The sequence below is a fragment of the Erinaceus europaeus genome, chromosome 8 (genome assembly GCF_950295315.1).
Source record: "Erinaceus europaeus chromosome 8, mEriEur2.1, whole genome shotgun sequence".
Lineage (NCBI taxonomy): Eukaryota > Metazoa > Chordata > Mammalia > Eulipotyphla > Erinaceidae > Erinaceus > Erinaceus europaeus.
The window spans coordinates 54116264-54138137 of NC_080169.1; the positions used below are offsets into that span (position 1 = coordinate 54116264).

General features: G+C 38.5%; 1 protein-coding gene across 1 annotated transcript in view; it reads left to right on the forward strand.

Annotated features, from left to right (window-relative positions):
* CDK6 (cyclin dependent kinase 6) overlaps window positions 1-21874 on the forward strand; it is a 284231-nt gene that overhangs the window by 57775 nt on the left and 204582 nt on the right. The window contains exon 2 of the mRNA XM_007522491.3: window positions 4175-4310. Within this exon, the coding sequence (XP_007522553.1) occupies window positions 4175-4310 (136 nt within the window). The remainder of the gene's footprint in view (window positions 1-4174; window positions 4311-21874) is intronic.

The window sequence follows — 21874 nt, forward strand, 5'->3', positions numbered from 1 at the left end:
AGTTCGATCCCCGGCAGCACATGTGCTAGTGATGTCTGGTTCTTTCGCTCTCCTCCTATCTTTCTCATAAATAAATAAAATCTTTAAAAACAAGACAAACAGGGAGTCAGGCAGTAGCACAGCTGATTAAGCCCATGTGGCGCAAAGCACAAGGACCATAAGGATCCCAGTTTGAGCCCCTGGCTCCCCACCTGCAGGGGAGTCACAGGCAGTGAAGCAAGTCTCAGGTGTCTTTCTCTCCCCCGTCTGTCTTTCCCTCCTCTCTCCATTTTTATCTGTCCTAACAAAGACAACATCAACAACAACAACAATAATAACTACAATAACAATAAAAAACAACAAGGGCAACAAAAAGGAAAATAAATAGATAAATATTAAAAAAAAAAAACAAGACAGACAAACAACAACAAAAAAGAAACCTCAATGCAAACGATTGGCTGTAGTTCAAATAAAATTCTGTTTAGCACTCCTAGGCAGCTATGGCAGACGGCTCTCAGCTCTTGAACTATTTAATGTCTCAAACATACAAGTATGAAAAAAAAGTGACAAGAAGAAAAATAAAATCTACGTAGACCTTCTTGTGACAGGTCAGAGTTTAATCACAGCAAATAATGCAGATTTCCTTTGATTATAACCACAATAGAAAGGCAGGATTGGTGTTTACAAAGCATGTTGTTTAGGAAACCTTAGTAAATTGTAATCTTTGGAAATCCCAAACCTATTGGAGGTAATCCCATCCATTAGATGAAGGCAGCTTGTCTTATTCGATAGATCCAGAATTGCAAGTTCAAGGGAGAACATGGACAGGAAGCAGTCATTAAAAATTACAATGGGTAGGATGCAGAGTTAATTCATGCAGATATTTTGTTATGAGATAATTATATCACAGGGACAGCTGGAAAGCTGAGTGCTCTGTTGGACCACAGTGCTTGCTCTCTGCCCTGCAGCTGGAGGGCCAGGACAGTGGAAACAGCAAGAGAATGTACTTCATGGGATATTTAGGGTCTTGGCTGACTTAGTTGTGAATTGATGACATCCTATCTGCATTTTTTAAATTGTATTTTGCACTGCTAAACTGAATTCACAGACTTAGCAAATGCGAAGAACCACTTTTTACTTGAACTTTTTGAACATTGACTTGGATCCCATTAAGTTAAACTCTGATGAAGTTACTAAATGGTAATTTCCTTTAAAGGTCATCTGAGATTTTTTTGTTCTCATTCAGGACAATATGATTCTATTTCCCTTATGGAACTACAGTCAAAACAGTTATTGAAAAGGCATTTTGGTCAGTTTACTAACTAGTAAAAGTAAAAAGTTTTCTCAAGTCTCAAGATACTGGTCAACACAAGGAATCCTGCAGTTGAAGATATTTTCCAGTATTTATGTTCAATCCTTTTGTTCTGTAAATGGAGGGGTAATAGGCAGTCTGACCACATTCCTCATTGATTTATATAACTACATTACAGATTGCTAACCTCCTGCCAGATACCAAGGATCTCAGCTTTTTTAGCTGAATTGTTTATGTCAGATTTACTTGTGTTAAAACATTTATCTTTTCTTTATTACCCACCAAATTGATTATTATTTGGTTTGGGCTAATTGCAGAGGGCGTCACTGAGGATGAAAAGCGTCATAAATATTATGGCCTAAGACTCATAAAATATAACTGTTCAAAATACATTTTCTATGCCTCATGACTAATAAAACTTAATTTTTGTTGTGATAATGTTTAGTAAATAATTAAATCTTTCATGTGTAAATGTATGGCAGTATTTCCCAATATGTTCTCTACAGAGTACTTGGTCTATTGGATGGCATGAGATCCAAAAAAAGGGGGGGGGTATCTTATAGGTCCTCCTTCCCAGGATAGTTTCATGGAGAATGTAGTACAGTCCACTTCCCAAATGAATAGTGACAGCAAAAAAAAAAAAAAATGAGGTCAGGCAGTTGGGCACCTGGTAGGGTATACATATTCCCTTCTCAAGACCCTGGTTCCCACCTATAGTGGGAGGAAACTTCTCAAACGGGGAAGCAGTACTGCAGGTGCCTCTCCTTCTTTATTTCTCATCCCTTTCAATTTCTCTCTGTCTCTATAAAAAAAAGAAGAAGAAGAAGAAGAAGAAGAAGAAGAAGTTGTTGCCAGGAGCAGTAGATTTGTTGTGCAAGCACCAACCCCCAGCAGTAACCCTGATAATAAAAAGATAATAATAAGATTAGCTCCTTGAAAAAGCACGAGGCACTTTTTGCCTCCAGGGTTATCACTGGGGCGAGTTGCTTGCACTATGAATCCACTGCTTCTGTGACTTTTTTTTTTTAAATTTTTTTAGAGAGGACAGAAAGCAATTGAGAGGGTAGGGGGAGATAGAGAAGGAGAAAGATAGACACCTGCAGATCTACTTCATTGCTTGTGAAGTGATCCCCCCCCCACATGCAGGTGGGGAGTGGGGGGCTCAAACTGGGATCCTTGAGCAGGTCCTTATGCTTGGTACTATGTGTGTGTTTAACCTGATGTATCACTGCCTGGCCCCCAACACCATACTTTTTGTAGCCTGGAAGAATGTATAATCATTTGCATACACTCCACCTACAGGGAGGATGTTCCAAAAGCAATAACACAGTGCTGCAGATGTCTCTTGCTCTCTCTCTATCGCCCACTCACCTCTCAACTTCTCTCTGTCCTAGCAAACAAAAGAGAAAGGAAAAAAACGTGGAAAAAATGACCACCAGGAATGGTAGATTCATCATGCAAACAAATTCCATTGATAAACCTGGTGGCAAAAAAAAAATGTAGTAAAAACTCAATTTTTGAATTAATTATAGGATTTTATGGAAGTCAATTTTTTCTATACAAATTTAAATATAAGGTGTGTTGATCCATAAATATAAGTGATACATGTTTTATCAGTGCAACATTTCTCCCATCACACATACTAAAAAGATTACTATTTCACGGCTTTAATTAGTGTGCTATCTGTATTTTAAAAAATATTTTAATAAGAGAGATACAGAAAAACACAGAGAGAAACACCAGAGCACTGCTCAGCTCTGACTTTATGATGGTGCTGGTGATTGAACCTAGAAACTTGGAACCTCAGGCATGAAAGTCTTCTTATATAACCATTGTGCTATCTCCCTAGCTGTCTATTTTTAATTGTAAAACAAAGAATGTAAACCCTTTCCAGGCAAATGATTTTACTTACTAGTGAAAAGACTCTACTAGAAAGAACGTGTATTTCTTCATATCCCATTATATTTGTTTTTCACAGACATGACTATAATACCTCAGGAAAAACTTCCTCACAGAGTCAGTCCAGCCTCTTCAGAGATAGTTACTCTGTTTTAATAATTCTTAAAACCATGTGCTGTCATTAATAGGACTTAGTAAAGTCAGGGAGGGGGAGTGGGAAGTGAAACATGGACCAGAGCAAAGGACTGGGCTGGAAGGGGAAAGGGAGAAAACTTTGAGGACCTGGTACATAATGAAAGTGTATTCATCATGTCAGTGAATCCACTGTAAAGCATTAACCCCTTTAATAAAAACAAACAAAAAAGAACAATAGAGCTAAGAAAAGTTATTGTTTTTCTTAGGCTTTTTTTTTTTTAACTTTCTACTGGCAAGTCATATGTAAGGGAACTTTTCAGACATTCTCATGTTGAAGTCATGTTGATTTCTCTCTACTATGTGATATTTTCACCTCTTAAGTAATTTAGATGTGTCTCTCATGAACTTTGATACTAATAATAAAGTGTCAGATACCATTGGGCATCCATATATATGATATGGGAATGATCAACACTGACCTTGATGATGACGATGATGATAATACACAACTGAGGGGTATCTAAAACATATTTGGGGCCAGGCAGTAGAGTTTACGCTTTAATGCCCAAGGACTTAAGTTCAATCCCTGAACCCCCCACCCCACCCCCACAAGGGAGAAGCTTTACAAGCAGTGAAACAGGACTGCAGGTGTCTCTCTCCCTATCTGTTTTTCCCTCTCTTCTGAATTTCTCTTTGCCCTATAAGAAAAAAATTGTTTTAAGGAAAGAGTAGCCACCGTGAATTCTCTTGTGGGCACTGAGCTCTAGCAGTAACCCTGTTGCCAACAAAAAAATACTGGTTGCTTTTTTGCTTATGGCCACCTACTTAGTATCTCTCTTTTCCTTTCAGGTTGTTTGATGTGTGCACTGTGTCACGAACAGATAGAGAAACCAAACTAACATTAGTGTTTGAACATGTTGACCAAGACTTGACCACTTACTTGGATAAGGTTCCAGAACCTGGAGTGCCAAATGAAACTATAAAGGTAGGTACCAAGAATTATCTTTATTCCAAGTCAGATCTTCAAAGTTGAAGAAATGGCATTCTGTGGATCAGGTGGTGGCATATCCAGTAGAGCTAACATATTACAATGCACAAGGACCCAGGTTCAAGCCTTTGGTCCCCCACCTGTGTGAGTTTCGTGATCAATGAAGCTATGTTTCAAGTATCTCTAGCTTCTCTTCCCCTCTCAATTTCTTTCTGTCTCTATCCATGAAAGAAAGGAAAATTATATATACACGCTGCAGGGGAGCAAGAAATTTGTCTTATAAGTACCAAACCCCAGAGATAACCCTGGTTGCGAAAGAAAGAAAAATAACATTCTGAAAGATAGGGCATACTTGTGAACATTTCCAGAATTGGATTTTTGGAACTCAATATATTTAACATATAGCTATTATAACTAAGTGGACTCTTATGTGGTACGGGCACTCTTTAGTCAGATTACAGGCCAGTAGAATCTTTTAAAAAAATTATTTATAAAATGGAAACATGGACAAGACCATAGGATAAGAGGGGTACAATTCTCACCACCAGAACTCCGTATCCATTCCCTCCCCTGATAGCGTTCCTATTCTTTATCCCTCTGGGAGTATGGACCCAGGGTCATTATAGGTGCAGAAGTTGTAAGGTCTGGCTTTTGTAATTGCTTCCCTGCTGAGCATGGGTGTTGGCAGGTCAGTCCATACTCCTAGCCTGTCTGTCTCTTTCCCGAGTGAGGCAGAGCTCTGGGGAAGCGGGACTCCAGGACACATTGGTGTCCTGCCCAGGGAGGTCCAGTTGGCATCATGGTAGCATCTGGAACCTGGTGGCTGAAAAAAAAGAGTTAAGATATAAAAGCCAAACAAAGTGTTGACTAATCATGAACCTAAAGGCTGGAATATTACAGGTGAAGATTTAGGATTTTTTTGGAAAAAGCTAGTAGGTCTATTTTAGGTATATTCCAAAGGGTCTGTGACTTTATTACACTCTTATCACTCATGTAGCACTAAGTCGAGGAATTCAACATTGGTACACTGATTAAAATAGTTCATCTCTTCAGGAGTCGGGCAGTAGTGCATCAGTTTAAACAACAATAATAATAACTACAACAATAAAAAAACAAGGACAATAGAAGGGAAAATAAATAAATAATAAACAACAAACATAAATAATAAATAAATATAAAAATATAAGTAAAATAAATATTAAAAAATAATTCATCTCTTGAACAGAGAATGATCTCTTAGTAATAGCTAGGTGATATTCTCAAGTATAGATTACTCTAGAATTTGACTTATTGCATGATTTATTCTTTGGGCTTTAAGTTCTCCCACCTACCTGACTTTCATTAGGCAAGGTGATGCTAACTATAGTGTCATTTCTTCCTGAACATTTTTGAAGACACTGAAGTTCTTTTAATTGTAGCTATTTCTTCCTTTTCTTTCTTTTCCTAATGCCTGCACTACGAATCCACTGCTCCTGGAGGCCATTTTTCCCCCTTTTATTTGCCTTTGTTGTTTATCATTGTTATTATTATTGTTGCTTTTGTTGGATAGGACAGAGAGAAATCGAGAGAGAAGGGGAGAGAAAGACAGACACCTGCAGACCTGCTTCACCGCCTGTGAAGGCGAACCCCCTGCCGGTGGGGAGCTGGGGACTCGAACCAGGATACTTATGCTGGTCCTTGCGCTTCGGGCTATTTGTGCTTAACCGGCTGCACTACTGTCCAGCCCCTACTTGTAGCTATTTTTAATGGCCTATTCTTGGTCCTCTTCTACCTCTGTATCCTTCTTTCATTTTAAATGATATTTTTTTCCTGCCCTGTAGCTTTGGTTTTCTCCTTACCACTTTGTCTAAAGTTCCATGTTGAGCATGCAGGGCAGGTCATAACCTCTATTTTCTAGCAGCACTAATCTCCATTACTTTAGTGTGATCCCATAATTTTCCCCCTCTGTGACCCTTCTTCTTGGTCCATTTTTGCCTCTTCCCCATTATCACCTAGCTAAATATTTAAAGGTCTAACTCAGATATCCTGTAATGAATGTTTTACAGCTGAATGATATAATCTCATTTATTTTATATCACTTGTTCTGCAAATCTTTATCTCTGTATCATGCTTTCCACTTTTAATTGTAGTTGTTTTTGTAGCCTGACAATTCCTACACAATTTCTGCACATAGGTACTCAGTGATTTAGACACATTGTTAACCTTGTTTAGGTGCGATCATTTCAAAATTATTTTTAAATGACTTCCAATAGCTCAAATAATCATAGACTGTCAAAATAATATATGAGTACTTCTGATGCATTTCTCAGATCAAAATTATCATTTAATTATATTTTATGTTCCCAGAGCACTGCTCAGCTCAGGCTTATGGTGTTTCTGGGAATTGAAATTGGCACCTTTGGTACCTCAAGTATGAAAGTCTTTTTGCATAACCATTATACTATGTCCACAGCCTTAAAATAATAAGAATAATAACCATTATTATTAACAATAATAACCATTATTATTGTTATTATTTGCCTCCACTGTTATCGCTGGGGCTTGGTGCCTCCACTGCTCTTAGAGGCTATTTTTTGCCTTTTGTTTTCCTTGACATTTATCACTGTTGTTATTATTATTGTTGTTGTTATTGCTGTCATTGTTGTTGAATAGGACAGAGAGAAATCGAGAGAGGAGGGGAAGACAGAGAGGTGGAGAGAAAGACACCTGCAGACCTACTTCACCACCTGTGAAGATAACCCCCCCAGGTGGAGGAGCCCAGGGATTGAACCGGGATCCTTATGCCAGTACTTACACTTCACATCGTGTGCACTTAACCTGTTATGCTACTGCCTGGACCCCCTAAAATTATTGTTTTTAAATTTTTTTTAATATTTATTTATTTCCTTTCGTTGCTCTTGTTGTTTTGTTGTTGTAGTTATTATTGTTGTTGTTGATGTCCTTGGATAAGACAGAGATAAATGGAAAGAGGAAGGGAGGACAGAGAGGAAAGAAAGATAGACACCTACAGATCTGCTTCACTGCCTGTGAAGTGACTCCCCTACAGGTGGGGAGCCGGGGGCTCAAACCGGGATCCTTATGCCAGTCCTTGCGCTTTGCACCACGTTTGCTTAACCCGTTGTGCACCTGACTCCCCCTAAAATTATTTTTCATTGCAGTTATTTTTTGAGGGGCACTTGTTATTCTTTTTTTAAAATTTTTATTTATAAACTGGAAATATTGACAAGACTATAGGATAAGAGGTGTACATTTCCACACAATTCCCAACATCAGAATTCCATATACCTTGATAGCTTCCCTATTCTTTATGCCTCTGGGAGTATGGATCCAGGGTCATTATGGGGTCCAGAAGGTAGAAGGTCTGGCTTCTGTAGTTACTTCCCTGCTGAACATGGGTGTTGGCAATTCTATCCACACTTCCAACCTGGCTCTCTCTTTCCCTGGTGGGGCCAGGGACTTGGTGAGGCGGGGCACCAGGACACATGGTGGGGTCGTAAGGGCAGTTATTTTATTTATTTTAAATTTATTTATTAGTGGGTGGGGGAAGACCATCAGCACATCACTCTGGTATATGCCATGCTTGGAGTCAAACTCAGGACTTTATGCTTGCTATTCCAGTGTAACCACTGTGCAACCACCACCTCTGGGGCTACAATAATTGTTATTTTTGTTTATTTTCATCACCATGGTTTCACTTCTCCAAGTGTGTTTCCTCTCTCTCTCTCTCTCTCTCTCTCTCTCTCTCTCTCTCTCTTCCAGCTAGAGAGATAGCAGGGCTTCAGTTTTCAAAGATTGACCCTAAAAAAAATCCAGGTTGTATACTTGAGGTATACCGCTCTGGCCCCCAAGACTGGCCCTCTCAGTCTGTCTCAACAAATGCTGGTGATGACATTGTCAAGGCAACCAGTGATTGGAAGGATTTTAGGATTATAGTGAAACTGACCATCCCGAACAGACAGTCCCAGTTTCAGGTGATGCCTTCTGGCTCTGCCCTCATTGATTATATATATATGTATGTGTGTGTAATATATATGTGTGTGTATTATATATATATGTGTGTGTATGTGTGTGTACATATATATAATCTGACAATCTTATAACCCACTATTAATATATATAATATATTATATTATAAATAATACTATAATATATAATATATATTAGTAATATTAATAATATATATTAATAGTGGGTTATAAGATTGTCAGATTACAGGCTATAGTTTCATACCACTAAAGTTCTGTGTCCCCAGCCTCCTACCTCCCCAAAATAACCACCATACTTCTCACAAAGTTTTAGAAACAGTTTGCTTTCTTCTTCTTTTTTAAATTTTTTTATATTTATGTATCTATTTCCCCTTTTATTGCCCTTGTTTTTTATTGTTGTAGTTACTATTGTTGTTGTTAGGACAGAGAGAAATGGAGAGAGGAGGGAAAGACAGAGAGGAGGAGAGAAAGACACCTGCAGACCTGCTTCACTGCTTGCAGGTGGGGAGCCGGGGGCTTGAACCGGGATCCTTACCTGTCATTGCGATTTGTGCCATGTGCGCTTAACTCACTGCACTACAGCCCGGCTCCTTCTTTTTTTTTCTTTTTGCAAATTCATGTGTATCAGTTCTATAGATTCCACATATTAGTGAAACCATTCACTATTCACCTCCTCCAGATCCATCCATTTTTGTCCCAAGGGACACAAATTTTGTCTTGTTTTCTTAATTACAGAATAATATTCTTTTTTTTTAGTTTATTTTTTTATTTATAAAAAGGAAACATTGACTAAACCATAGGATAAGAGGGATAAAACTTCACACAATTCCCAACACCAGAACTCTGTATCCCATCCCCTTCCCTGATAGCTTTCCTATTCCTTAACCCACTGGGAGTATGGACCCAAGGTCATTGTGGGATGCAGAAGGTGGAAGGTCTGGCTTCTATAATTGCTTCTCCGCTGAACATGGGCATTGACAGGATGATCCATACTCCCAGCCTGTCTTTCTCTTTCCCTAATGGGGAAGGGCTCTGGAGAAGCGGAGCTCCAGTACACATTGGTGGGGTTGTCTGTCCAGGGAAGTCTGTTCAGCATCATGCTGGCATCTGGAACCTGGTGGTTGAAAAAAGAGTTAACATACAAAGCCAAACAAATTGTTGAACAGTCATGGACCTAAAGGCTGTAGTAGTGCAGATGAAGTGTTGGGGGGCCTCCATTTAATAGATAGCTAGTAGACATATTTTAGTTATATTCAATAGTGCCTGTGGCTATACTAATGTTTTTTGTTGTTGTTTGTTTGTTTTGCCTGAGCTTGAAATTTGATATGCAGGTGGATCCTAATTATTGTCTGGGGAGGTGGTGTCAGGGCTGACAGAAGGACCAGAAAGCTGGACCAGGGAAGATGATAGCTCCCAAATATGGGAAAGGTGTATAAATATTGTTGACTGTAAACCCCATCGATTTGATGTGATCTGGGGCCCATATTCAGCTTAAGAGCCTATGTGACCTCTGCATCCCTGTAGATCTGAGCTCACATTCTGTGGTCATCAGTAGGAATATTCCAAGCTGCCCCAATATCAGGACCCATCTTCCTCAGTATATTGTCCATCCTCCCTTCAGAGGATGGAACAATCTCTACTGTTGTTGATCCAAGTTGAGGGCAAGCTCCCATGGGGGCCCACAAAGGGGTCTGTTTTGTTGTTCCTGATAGAGATGACTGGTAACAATGGAGAGAGGGATTTATTTGAGGTCTAGGCCCATCATGTCTGCTAGGACACCCCGAATAGGGCCCCAGCTGATGGGGTGGCCCGATAGTGACTAAAGAGTCAGCATTAAAGTATGCCAGTCTCTTGCCCTTATAAAGAATAGTATTCTATGGAGTGTATAGCCCAGCATTTCTTTAGCCAATGATCTGGTGATGCCTGCTCTCATTATAAAGCCCTTAAGCAACCAGTAAGATATAAAAAAGAAGCAGACAAACATTAGCATAATGGAAATAACATTTTGATGAAGTTGTCAACATTGCCTGGCAAGTGAAGTACCAGTTTTAGCTAGAAAACCCTGTGGAACCAGTAAAGAAATCCTGAGGACTGCTCAGTCTGTGGGTTGCCATGTTTATGGCTGCCACCCTCATGACATCATAGATAGTATCAATAGTGTTGCTGTGGAATTCCTAGATATTTAAGAATTACAAAGGAGGATGCTTCAATAAAGATTACTTAACCAAAAAAAAAAAAAAAAAACTTAACAGTGTCAAAGGGGGAATTGAGAGGCAGAGGGAAGGAGACCTTAACTCAAAAACTCCCACTAGTGTTGTGGGGGCTGAGGTTGAACCTGAACAGAGGGTAAGTTTTTTAAGTAAGTTTATTTATTATTTATTGGGTATATAGAGAGAAATTGAAAGGGAAAGCGAAGATGGGAGATAGAGAAACACCTATATAGCACAGCTTCATCACTTATGAAGCTTTCCCCCTCAAGTGGGGGTTTCAGGGAGGGCTTAAACCAGGGCCCTTGTATATTTTAATATATGAGCTCAGTCAGGGTGCACCACCTCCTAGCTCCAGGTAATTGTTTTGTTTTGTTTTTTAAGAAACGAAACAGATGTAGAGTATTTATAACACATATTCCACATACATAGATCTTTTGGACTTCCCAATAAATTCTCCTAGGACTTTAGGAGCCACTAAATGGAATCATCTGTAAAAGTTAAGTGTATAGGGAGTCCGGTGGTAGCACAGCGGGTTAAGCGCATGTGGTGCGAAGTGCAAGGACCAGCATAAGGATCCAGGTTCGAGCCCCCGGTTCCCCACCTGCAGGTGAGTCACTTCACAGGCGGTGAAGCAGGTCTGCAGGTGTCTGTCTTCTCTCCCCCTCTCTGTCTTCCCCTCCTCTTTCCCATTTCTCTTTGTCTTATCCAACAGCAGTAACAACAAGGGCAACAAAAATGGGAAAAAATGGCCTCCAACAACAACAGTATCAATAACAACAATAATAACCACAACAATAAAAACACCAACAACAAGGGCAAAAAAAAGGGGGAAAATTTAAGTGTGTAGTTAGTGACTGATAAGCCAGAGTGAATCACGAAACTAAGATTTGATCAGAGAGGACAATAAATAAGTGATGTAGTAGGGGAGATCAGGTTGGTTGATAGAGGTGGGGTGATGATTGGTTATTTAAAATCTGTGATTAATCCTAGATTAATGTCTCTACAGTAAAATAAAACTGTGGTTAGCTGAAATATTGAAGCACTTAGTTTTTATGGTAATGGTTAACTGGGTTTTATTATTATTATTTTTATTATTTATTTTCCCTTTTGTTACCCTTGTTGTTTAACATTGTTGTGGTTATTGATGTCGTTGTTGTTGGATAGGACAGAGAGAAATGGAGAGAGGAAGGGAAGACAGAGAGGGGGAGAGAAAGATAGACACTTTCAGTGCAGACCTGCTTCACAGCTTGTGAAGCAACTCCCCTGCAGGTGGGGAGCCGGGGGCTCGAACCAGGGTCCTTACTCCGGTCCTTGTACTTTGTGCCACGTGCGCTTAACCCACTGCACCACCGCCTGACTCCCAACTAAACTTTTTTTTTTTTACTATCCTGAGTTCAAATCACAAGACCCTTTTTGTATTCATCCTTAATTAATTTTTTAAATTTCTGAACTGTGCTAATCTTTTCTCTCTAATTTTAAATATAAGCTTTTTTTTCTTAAAAATTATATTTATTCTGGGTAGCGATAGAAATTGCGAAGGGAAGGTAAAGAGAGAGAGAGAGAGAGAAACACCTGCAGCACTATTTCCCCTACAGATGGGGATTTCTGGCTTGTACCAGAATCTTTGCACATGGTAATGCGTGCTGTACCAGGTGCTTTACTGCCCAGTCTCATAAGCTTTTTTGAAATAATGTGTTTGTGAGCCTTTGAAATCATTATTGAAAATATGAGTAGTTGGTTTAATTACTTTATGGAATTTAAAGTAATTCTGGCTCCCCAAGTAGAGTGCACATATTACTATGCACAAGGATCTGGTGTGCCATCACCTGGCCTCCATAATGCCATCTTTTACCAAATTATTTATTTGGTAGTTAGTCTTGCCTGTCTAACATTATCTTTCCTGGCATATGACCTGACATCTCAACTATAAACTCTTTGAGAACATAGTATTATTCGGACATTCCATGCATATAACATGCTTGATGACATTTACAATATAATCTCACAAGTAGAGATCTGAAATTCTGAAAGGTCAGATCAGCTGCCTCTCTAAAACAGGGTAGGGTTCTTTCAGCTCAAGACCATATGGCCTCTTTGGATGACTCAGTCTTGAGATAAACTATGATTTATTTATGTATCTGTATGATAAATGAGTTCCATAGGGCTTGAAAGAGCAAAAAAAGCCCCTTGGTTTTATGTGTCTATGTCATTTTCCCTGTGAATTAGATTTTATTTTATCTTCAATTGAATGTTTTTTTTAGAGATTTCTGTTGGTTTTAATATTTTCAGTAGGAGATAAAATTTACTACTAGGGTTATTTTATAAAGTACAGACTTGTAGAGACTAACACACACACTTCTAATAGCACCTGTTTTCTGCCTCTGTGCAATATCTGTTTTCATAAATAATGTTGCCTGTGGTAAACAGTGGCTCTTGTGTAGTATGGGATGCCCAGGACTGATTCATGTTTCTCAGTCTAACATAATGCAAAGTGGTTTGACTGGTCCCCTGTAGTGCAGTTGAGGAAAATCTTCCAGCCTTTTCTCATCTTGCCCTTCTCTCCTCAACCCCTCATGGCTCCTGGTGGTCCCCACTTTGCCTAAATTATGAGCAGGTGATTTGTCTCATCTTTGCAGGACACAGAACAAATTAACATGAAAATATCACTTCTCAGAAAACAAGGCAGGCTTGAATGCCCTGTCACTGCTGGTCATTAGCCATCTGCCACCAACACTCATACTCTGTTTATCACATTTGAAATTCAGAGCAGATGTTGCATAATAAGGTGATCCCCAAAAAACGAAACAAAAAAATCTAAGGAATAAATACTCTGCAATAATGTAAAGATCTTGAAAGAAATTTTTTTTCACTCTAGTATCATGACGGGCCTAAATGAATAGACCAGTTTTTTAAAAAACACACAGGGGCACATACACATACATCTCTCCTGGTGTTCAATGCAAATTTCTTTTCAAAGTGACACAAATAATTTTTTTAAAAGTACACAAGTGATACTTGAAAACTGTTTAATAAAAATAAATAAGTTAGTAGAATAGAATATTGTAATTACAATAGTTCTAGTGTAAAGGACCTCATAGATTAGTTATGACAGTATTAATTTTTACTCTCAGATTAGCCTCAACTTTTAAAAAAAATTTTATTTATAAAATAGAAATATTGACAAGACTATAGGATTTGAGGGGTACAATTTCCACCACCAGAACTCCGTATCCCATCCCCTCCCCTGATAGCTTTCCTATTTTTAACCCCGAGCGAGTATAGACCCAGGGTCGTTATGGGGTGCAGAAGGTGTAAGGTCTGGCTTCTGTAATTGCTTCCCTGCTGAACATGGATGTTGGCAGATCAATCCATACTCCCAGCCTGTCTCTCTCTTTCCTTAGTGGGTCAGGGCTCTGGGAATGTGGGGCTTCAGGACACATAGGTGGGGTTGTCTGCCCAGTGAAGTCAGGTTGGCATCATGATAGCATCTAGAACCTGGTAGCTGAAAAAGAGTTAAGATATAAAGCAGAACAAATTGTTGACTAATCATGAACCTAAAGGCTGGAATATTGCAGATGAAGATTTGGGGTCTCCGACTTGGAAAAAGCTATTAGGTCTATTTTATGTGTATTCCAAGGAGCCCATGACTTTACTAGTGTTTTTCTTGAGCCTGACATCTGATATGCAGGTGAATCCAAGTTATTGTCTGGGGAGATGGTGTCATAGTTTGGCCTCAACTTTTGAAGCTTTTGATGCCTCAGGCATAACCACTAGGCTATTCCCCTCATCTTAATGGCATTTTGGTTAAGAGTTCATTCCTATCATATAGTTACTGTGCAAAATGCTTATCAAGGCTTGTCTTAGGGTAAATTTCACACCTTGATATGGGTATATACTACTTTACATGTCCCACCAAAGTTCTACTGTTATTTATCAGTTGGCGGGGGTGTGGTATTTTCAAAAAGAGAAACATCAGATATATTGCAAAGCAAACATTGGGACGCCATTCAGCCTGAATTTAGGTACCAGGTTAAATCAGAGTAACACTCAGTAATTGAACATCAACTCCGGTAGGAAAAATTAATTGGAAGTAGAAAGTGAGCACTGATTTAATCCCCACTTTAGAAGTAAATATAGGATGCAATAACCACAACAGTGGTAACTTTCAATAACTTGAGAAACCCCTTCAGGAGGAATACTTATAGATAATAACTTTTCAGGACTTTTTTTCAGAAACAAGCCCTTAAGCAACTTCCAAGATCACTAAAAATAGCAAGCAAGCAAGAAAGACGATAGAATTAAGCAAATAAACACATCTAAATATTGATAACAACAGACTATATCCAAAGTATTTACTGACTTGTGTTTGTTTGCCTAATAGGGAATTAAGGAGTTTTGTTTTGTTTTGTAAGCTAGTCTCTTTCTAAAGGGTATGTGAGATTGACTCGCTAAAGTAAATACTGACTCATGAAAATAATTCTTTGATCAAGCTAATTTTAATAAGTAAGTTGGAATCTTTTAGAAAATGATTCCTTACATTAGGCTTTGAATTTGTGTCTAGAACCCATAGAAAAGATACAGTATGTACATAGTTTTTAACCCCATAATGACAAGTAGCAATGTAAAAGTGATACCAAACAGAGGAGAAGGGCATTCCACAACTAAGTACAGTGTGTGCTTCTTTTTTAACTTCACGCTCTAAATGTTGGAACATCTAAGGCTTCATTCTCAACACTCTTCACTTTTATGTCAACACTTTGTGGCCACCCTACGTGATGTCATTCAATCCAGAATCATCAGATATTTCTTCTCTAGTCTGAGAATATGAGCGTCTCCCTTGTGCTATGATTTCAAGTCATTACTTTGACTCTAGAACAATGCTGGGACACAGAAATTGAATCTTTTCCTTTCCTCAGCCCCACAAACAAAAAGCAGACTATAACTTGTAGTTGGTATTCTTATACTTGGGTTTCACATACATAGAATATGCTTAGAAGTGAACCCAGCAATTCAAACCAGTTTTAATCTCTCTTCAACAAAACATTTCTCACAAATTCTCTCTCCACCTTAAGCCCTCCCCATTTGCTCAGTTGTATGAATTCCAAACCCAAATATTATTAGTAGTTTCTTGATTTCCTTTTCACAATATTCATCTGGTTTTTGGTTTTAGTCCCAAAAGATACCTCTAGTGATAGAATTCAGGGATTGCTTGAGTGTATGAGCTCAGGAGTTTGATCCTTGACACACTGTATGCCAGAACGTTGTCTGGATCAATCGTACTCTGTCATTAGTACATAAGTATATATATATATATATATATATATATATATATATATATATATATATATATATAGTTACTTTTATTTTCCCTGTTGTTGCCCTTTTTTTTTCTATTGTTGTTGTTATTGATGTCACTGTTGTTGGATAAGACAGAAATGGAGAAAGGAGGGGAAGACAGAGGGGGAGAGAAAGATAGATACCTGCAGACTTGCTTCACCACCTGTGAAGTGACTCCCCTACAGGTGGGGAGCTGGGGGCTCGAACCGGGATGATTTCATTGATCCTTGCGCTTTGCACCATGTGTGCTTAATCCGCTGCGCTACCGCCCAACCCCCATAAATAAATATTTTAAAAGAAAAGTACTGTTCCTTACTGGCACCCTTTCTCCACTGTTTTCCTGTGACCTAGAGAATAAAATCAAAAGTCTAAACTGTCTCTCCATTCTCCTGGTTCAATGTTCTTTAGTCCTACCGTCCTTCTTTCTGTTCTTCCATTATGCTTCTGGCTCACAGTGTGTATACTTAACTATTAATTATGCTTGGAATGTTCCACACCTCTCACTCCCAAGCCTTGCAGGTAGGGTGTCTACATCATTCTAGTCCCAGCGCATGTCCGATCCTCACAGTTCCTTCTCTGATTGCCTCATTGCTATTTCCACATGTAGTTACGGTTTACTACATTGCACCACTTTCTCCTGTTTCATCTTCTCCAAAACACTTAACTGAAATTATCTCATTTTTTGATGTATATTGTTTATCCTTTTTAACTAGTAGGTAGGAATTTTGATCTTGGGACTCTAGTTTGCTATAATTTCCCCAGTTGTAGCTTACTATCTGATATAGAATATAAAACACCTTTAGTATAGTGGTAATTCTACCAAGTAATTGCCTTATTAGCTCTCTAGGTCTGAAATATAAGCATCAGTATTCCCAATGTACAAGTAAGAAAGTTTTACTTTTTTCAAGGATAGATTGATGTATTGTGGAATTTGAATGCTAAGACAGTCCCATTATGCTAGAGCAATTGCTAACAAGTTGCATCACTTTATAATGAGTGAAAGATATACATAGAAGGTTTCTTATCAGTTATCTTAGATAACATCTTATTCCTCATTTTTAAATAAAGTGGAATGCGTGAATAAATTCAGTCATTGTGATAAAGAAAAATGATTATTCTAGTAAATATTCATTGAATGAATAAATGCTTCCATAAAGAGTTGTGTAATGAAGACTTAAAACCCTTGTTATGAAAAGCAAATATCCCCAGCACATGAAATATCCTTGTAACTTCTATAATTTTGCTATTTCTCTTCAGAATCAATATTCTCAAAGAGCAAAATTATCCTAAAAGGTTGACTCCAGAGGACAATCAAAGCACTTTTGATCCGAATTTGGATTCATATGTCTAAATCAGGGCCTTGATGCTGGCCATATCATTATTATATTTGAAGTTGTGAATTACTTTAATTTTAGAAACAGTTAAGTATAAATCCAGCCTCTAAAAACTATGACGGGGGTGGGGGGTGTCAGGCTGTGGCGCAGTGGGTTAATCGCGCGTGGCGCAAAGCGCAGGGACCGGCGTAAGGATCCCGGTTCGAGCCCACTGCTCCCCACCTGCAGGGGAGTCGCTTCACGGGCAATGAAGCAGGTCTGCAGGTGTCTATCTTTCTCTCCCCCTCTCTCTGTCTTCCCCTCCTCTCTCCATTTCTCTCTGTTCTATCCAATAACAAAGCAACGTCAACAATGGCAATAATAACCGCAACGAGGCTGCAACAACTAGGGCAACAAAAAGGGGGAAAAAATGGCCTCCAGGAGCGGTGGATTCATGGTGTAGGCACCGAGCCCAGCAATAACCCTGGAGGAGAAAAAAAGAAAGAAAAAAAAAAAAACTATGACGGCTCGGAGTCAGGCAGTAGTGCAGCAGGTTAAGTGCATGTGGCGCAAAGCACAAGGACTAATTAGGATCCCGGTTCAAGCCCCGGGCTCCCTGAAAGTCGTTTCACAGGCAGTGAAGGAGGTCTGCAGGTGTCTGTCTCTCTTCCTCTCTATCTCCCCCTCCTCTCTCAATTTATCTCTGACTCTATCCAATAACAACAAAAAAAAAAACTTTTTTAAAACAATTAAAAAAAAAAAAACCTATGACTGCCTTGCAAATGAAAAGCTTAATTTGGAAACCTGGAAATTAGATTAAACCCACCAACTTTTACAAAAATGTGTTACCATCTACAAAAAGGTTAATGCAGGTAGTATATACACTGTGCTTTGTTTCTCCAAGAGTAATGAGTGAATTATCTGCATAACTACTATCTGGGTGTTCTTTTAAACAGCAGCCCTATCCTCTTATTTCCCCATTCTCTATCTCAGAACAGAGATAAGGTAGCCTCTAAAGATGCGTAAAAGCACTAGTTTCAATAAGAACATCTGAGGGCCAAGTGGTGGCACACATGTAACAATACACAAGGACCCGGGTTCAGGTCCCCAGCTCCCACCTACAAGGGAACAGCTTCAGAACAGTAAAGTACTGCTGCAGGTGTTTCTTTCTATCCCTCTCTATTGCATCCTTGCTCTCAATTTCTCTTTATCTCTATTCAGTAAAATAGAAAAATAACATCACAGCCCTTTTCAAACACTAATGTCATCATCATTAACTAATGTAGATAGAGAAATCTCAAGTATTTATCATTGAAAAATCCCTTTGAGAACCCTCCTGCACTGCTGACGGGAATGTAAATTGGTCCAACCTCTGTAGATAACAGTCTGAAGAACTCTCGGAAGGCTAGAAATGGACCTACCCTATGATCCTGCATTTCCTCTCCTGGGGATATATATATCCTAAGGAACCCAACACACCCATCCAAAAAGATCTGTGTACACATATGTTCTTGGCAGCACAATTTGTAATAGCCAAAACCTGGAAGCAACCCAGGTGTCCAACAACAGATGAGTGGCTGTGTAAGTTGTGGTATATATATCTTCATCGTTTTCAGCCGATCTTGGATGGACCTTGAAAAATTCATGCTAAGTGAAATAAGTCAGAAACAGAAGGATGAACATGGGATGATCTCACTCTCAGGCAGAAGTTGAAAAACAAGATTAGAAGAGAAAACACAAGTAGAATGTGAACTAGAATTGGCGTATTGCACCAAAGTACAAGAATCTGGGGTGGGTGGGTGGGGAGAATACAGATCGAAGGATGACAGGGGGCCTAGCAGGGGTTGTATTGTTATATGGAAAACTGGGAAATTTTCTGCATGTACAAACTATGTACTGTCGAATGTAAAACATTAATTCCCCAATAAAGAAAATGTTAAAAAAACCTTTATTAGGATTTGCTGTATAATACCCACCATCACCATAATTTATGTCCTTTGACATTATTTGTATATAGCTGTGCCACCAGTTGCTTCTGTTCTCCCTGGTCTTGGCTTTTAAGAGAGAAGAGAGTCAGCATATCAGACTCAGCCTATGTTTTAAAAAGACTCACTCTGTGTTTTAAAAAGTTTGAGACATACAATCAATTTTCCCCTCTCATATTAATTAGTGATTTATATGACTACAATTAATACGAGTGTACATAAACACCATTCCCACCACCAAAAGACTGTGTCCCATCCCACCCAACCCCCCACCACCCCAGGAAGCCGAATATTCTCCCTCACCCTCACTCCAGGTTTTTTTCTTTGATGCCCTACTCCCGATGTAGTCAAATTCAGCTTTTAGTTTCCCTTTCTGTTCTTTCTCAACTTCTGTTGATGAGTGGGATCATTCTATAATCATCTTTATCTTTCTGACTTAGCTCACTTGACATAATTACTTCTAGCTCCATCCAAGGTGGGTCAGAGAAGGTGGGTTTTTTGTTCTTAATAGCTGCATAGCATTCCATTGTGTATATATACTACAGCTTTCTCAGCCACTCATTTGTTTTTGGGCACCTGAGTTGCATCCAGGTTTTAGCTATTATGAATTGTGCTGCTATGAACATAGGTGAACAAATACCTTTTTGGTTGGGTATTATGGAGTCCTTCTTAAGCCACCCTAAAGGCAAGTGTTCATAACATATCATGCTTTGGCCTTGGGAAGATGCTTTTTATTTCATTTTACTTATATTTTTAAGTTTTTTGTGGTCTTAAATTAGTAGAGTATTACCAGACTTGCAAGTGCACCTAGTCAGGTTCTTGATCTTGTTTTAGAGAAGAGGAACCAAAGGCATACAAGACTTAAGACTGTCACTTCAGTTTTTAAAAAGCAGTGGGACCATAGAGCATTGGAGGTTTCTCTAAGAGAAGCTTAGGAATTGCAGCATTAAAGATTAATTAAGTCTGCATTGAGATAGTGATTGATCTGGAAATAGTTATCTTTGATTTAAGAAGTGTTATGGATGTGGCCACTGTGGAATGACCATTTGTAGTGCTCCTTTTATAATATTCTAATTTTACTAATGTACCACATGATGATGTTCAGTCCTAGAATTGCTTCAAACTCACCCAGTAACTTAGGACCTGAAGTGAGACAAAGACAGTATAAAAGCTGTAGGTGAGAACCTTGTTGCCCTCTATCCTACCTTCTCTAAAGAATATACTAGATCAGGAGTATAGACTATAAGAAGAGAAGAAATTAGTTGGTAGTAGCAAGAGGAAAACTGATTAAACTGGTATCAGGAATACATAGAAGAGATTTATGAATCTTCAGTAGTTCTCCCCCTAAAGAATCTGAAACATCACATTACTAATGCTTATTCCCTCATGATTACTACTCTAACCATAGTGATTTACTTTGTAAATAGAAGTTGAGATTTCAAACAAAATACTAGAGATGGACTAGTTCATGACTTCAATAAAAACTGTATGAATCAAATAAATAACATGCACTGATATAAATATTGCTTACCTTTGATATCATCTTTTCTAAATGTTGCCATCATGCTAAACCACCTTCAATATACATCTCATCATCGCTGTAAAATTTTGTAGAAACACTTAAGAACTTGTAAAAAAAAAAAGAAAAAGAAAGAAAGAAAGTAAAATATAAACTACATTGGAATGAATTAAGGGTTGCATTTTGGTATGCTCCCAAGCAGAGAGATTTATGAGAGCATCACACACTAAGAGAAAGAACTTCTTTTCTTTTCTGTTTCAATCCCACCATCACTTTCACCACCACAATTTCACAAGACTTCTTACTTTATTTATCACCAGTTCTATAATTAACATATGGTTCATGTTATTGATTCCTCAGGTTTCAAAGTAAAATAAATTGAGCTTTTTTCCACATTTAGAATATACAGGTTTTTTTTTTTAAAGGAGCTCTCAACAAAGACACACATTATTTGTAAGTTAGAGAGCAGCTGCCAGAAAACAGAAAATTAGGAATGGAGTCATGGGTGAAATAATGGAGATACTGTTTAGAGGTAACCCTTTGTACAGCAGGAAATTTTCCTTAGAAAAGAGACAGCTGAGTTTGCTTGTAAATTTTGCTAGAAACAGGCCTGATTTAGTAACATGTAGTGTTGGTTAGGAGGCTGAAGACAGCAATTTCAGCTTTGGATATCAGCAATTGCCCTCTTTTATGGCTTTTGTATAAAGTCTAAACCCTTTATACTTTCAAAAGGTATGTGAGGAGGCGCTGCTATTATTTTTTAATGAATAGAATAATATGTAATCAAATATCTGGTAATAGAAAAAAAAATAAAGCCTGAAACACAATGAAGTTATCACAAAGAGAATTTTTGTAAATTAGACTATAAAAATTTAAAACCTGAAATACAAATGAAGCCAAAAGTCAAATAAAACATTTGCAAAAAATGTGACACAAGTTTAATATCCTTAATATATAAAAACTTATAAATCAATAAAGATAACAGATAAATTCACAAAGAATGATTATTAGGAGGAGATATTTAAGCTTACACAGCAATAAGAAAAATGTTCATTAAAATCAGAATGTCCATGGCATAAGATGTTCAAATAGGGAGTCGGGTGGTAGCACAGCGGGTTAAGCACAGGTGGTGCTAAGCACAAGGACTAGTGTAAGGATCCCGGTTTGAGCCCCCGGTTCCCCACCTGTAGGGGAGTCGCTTCACAGGCGGT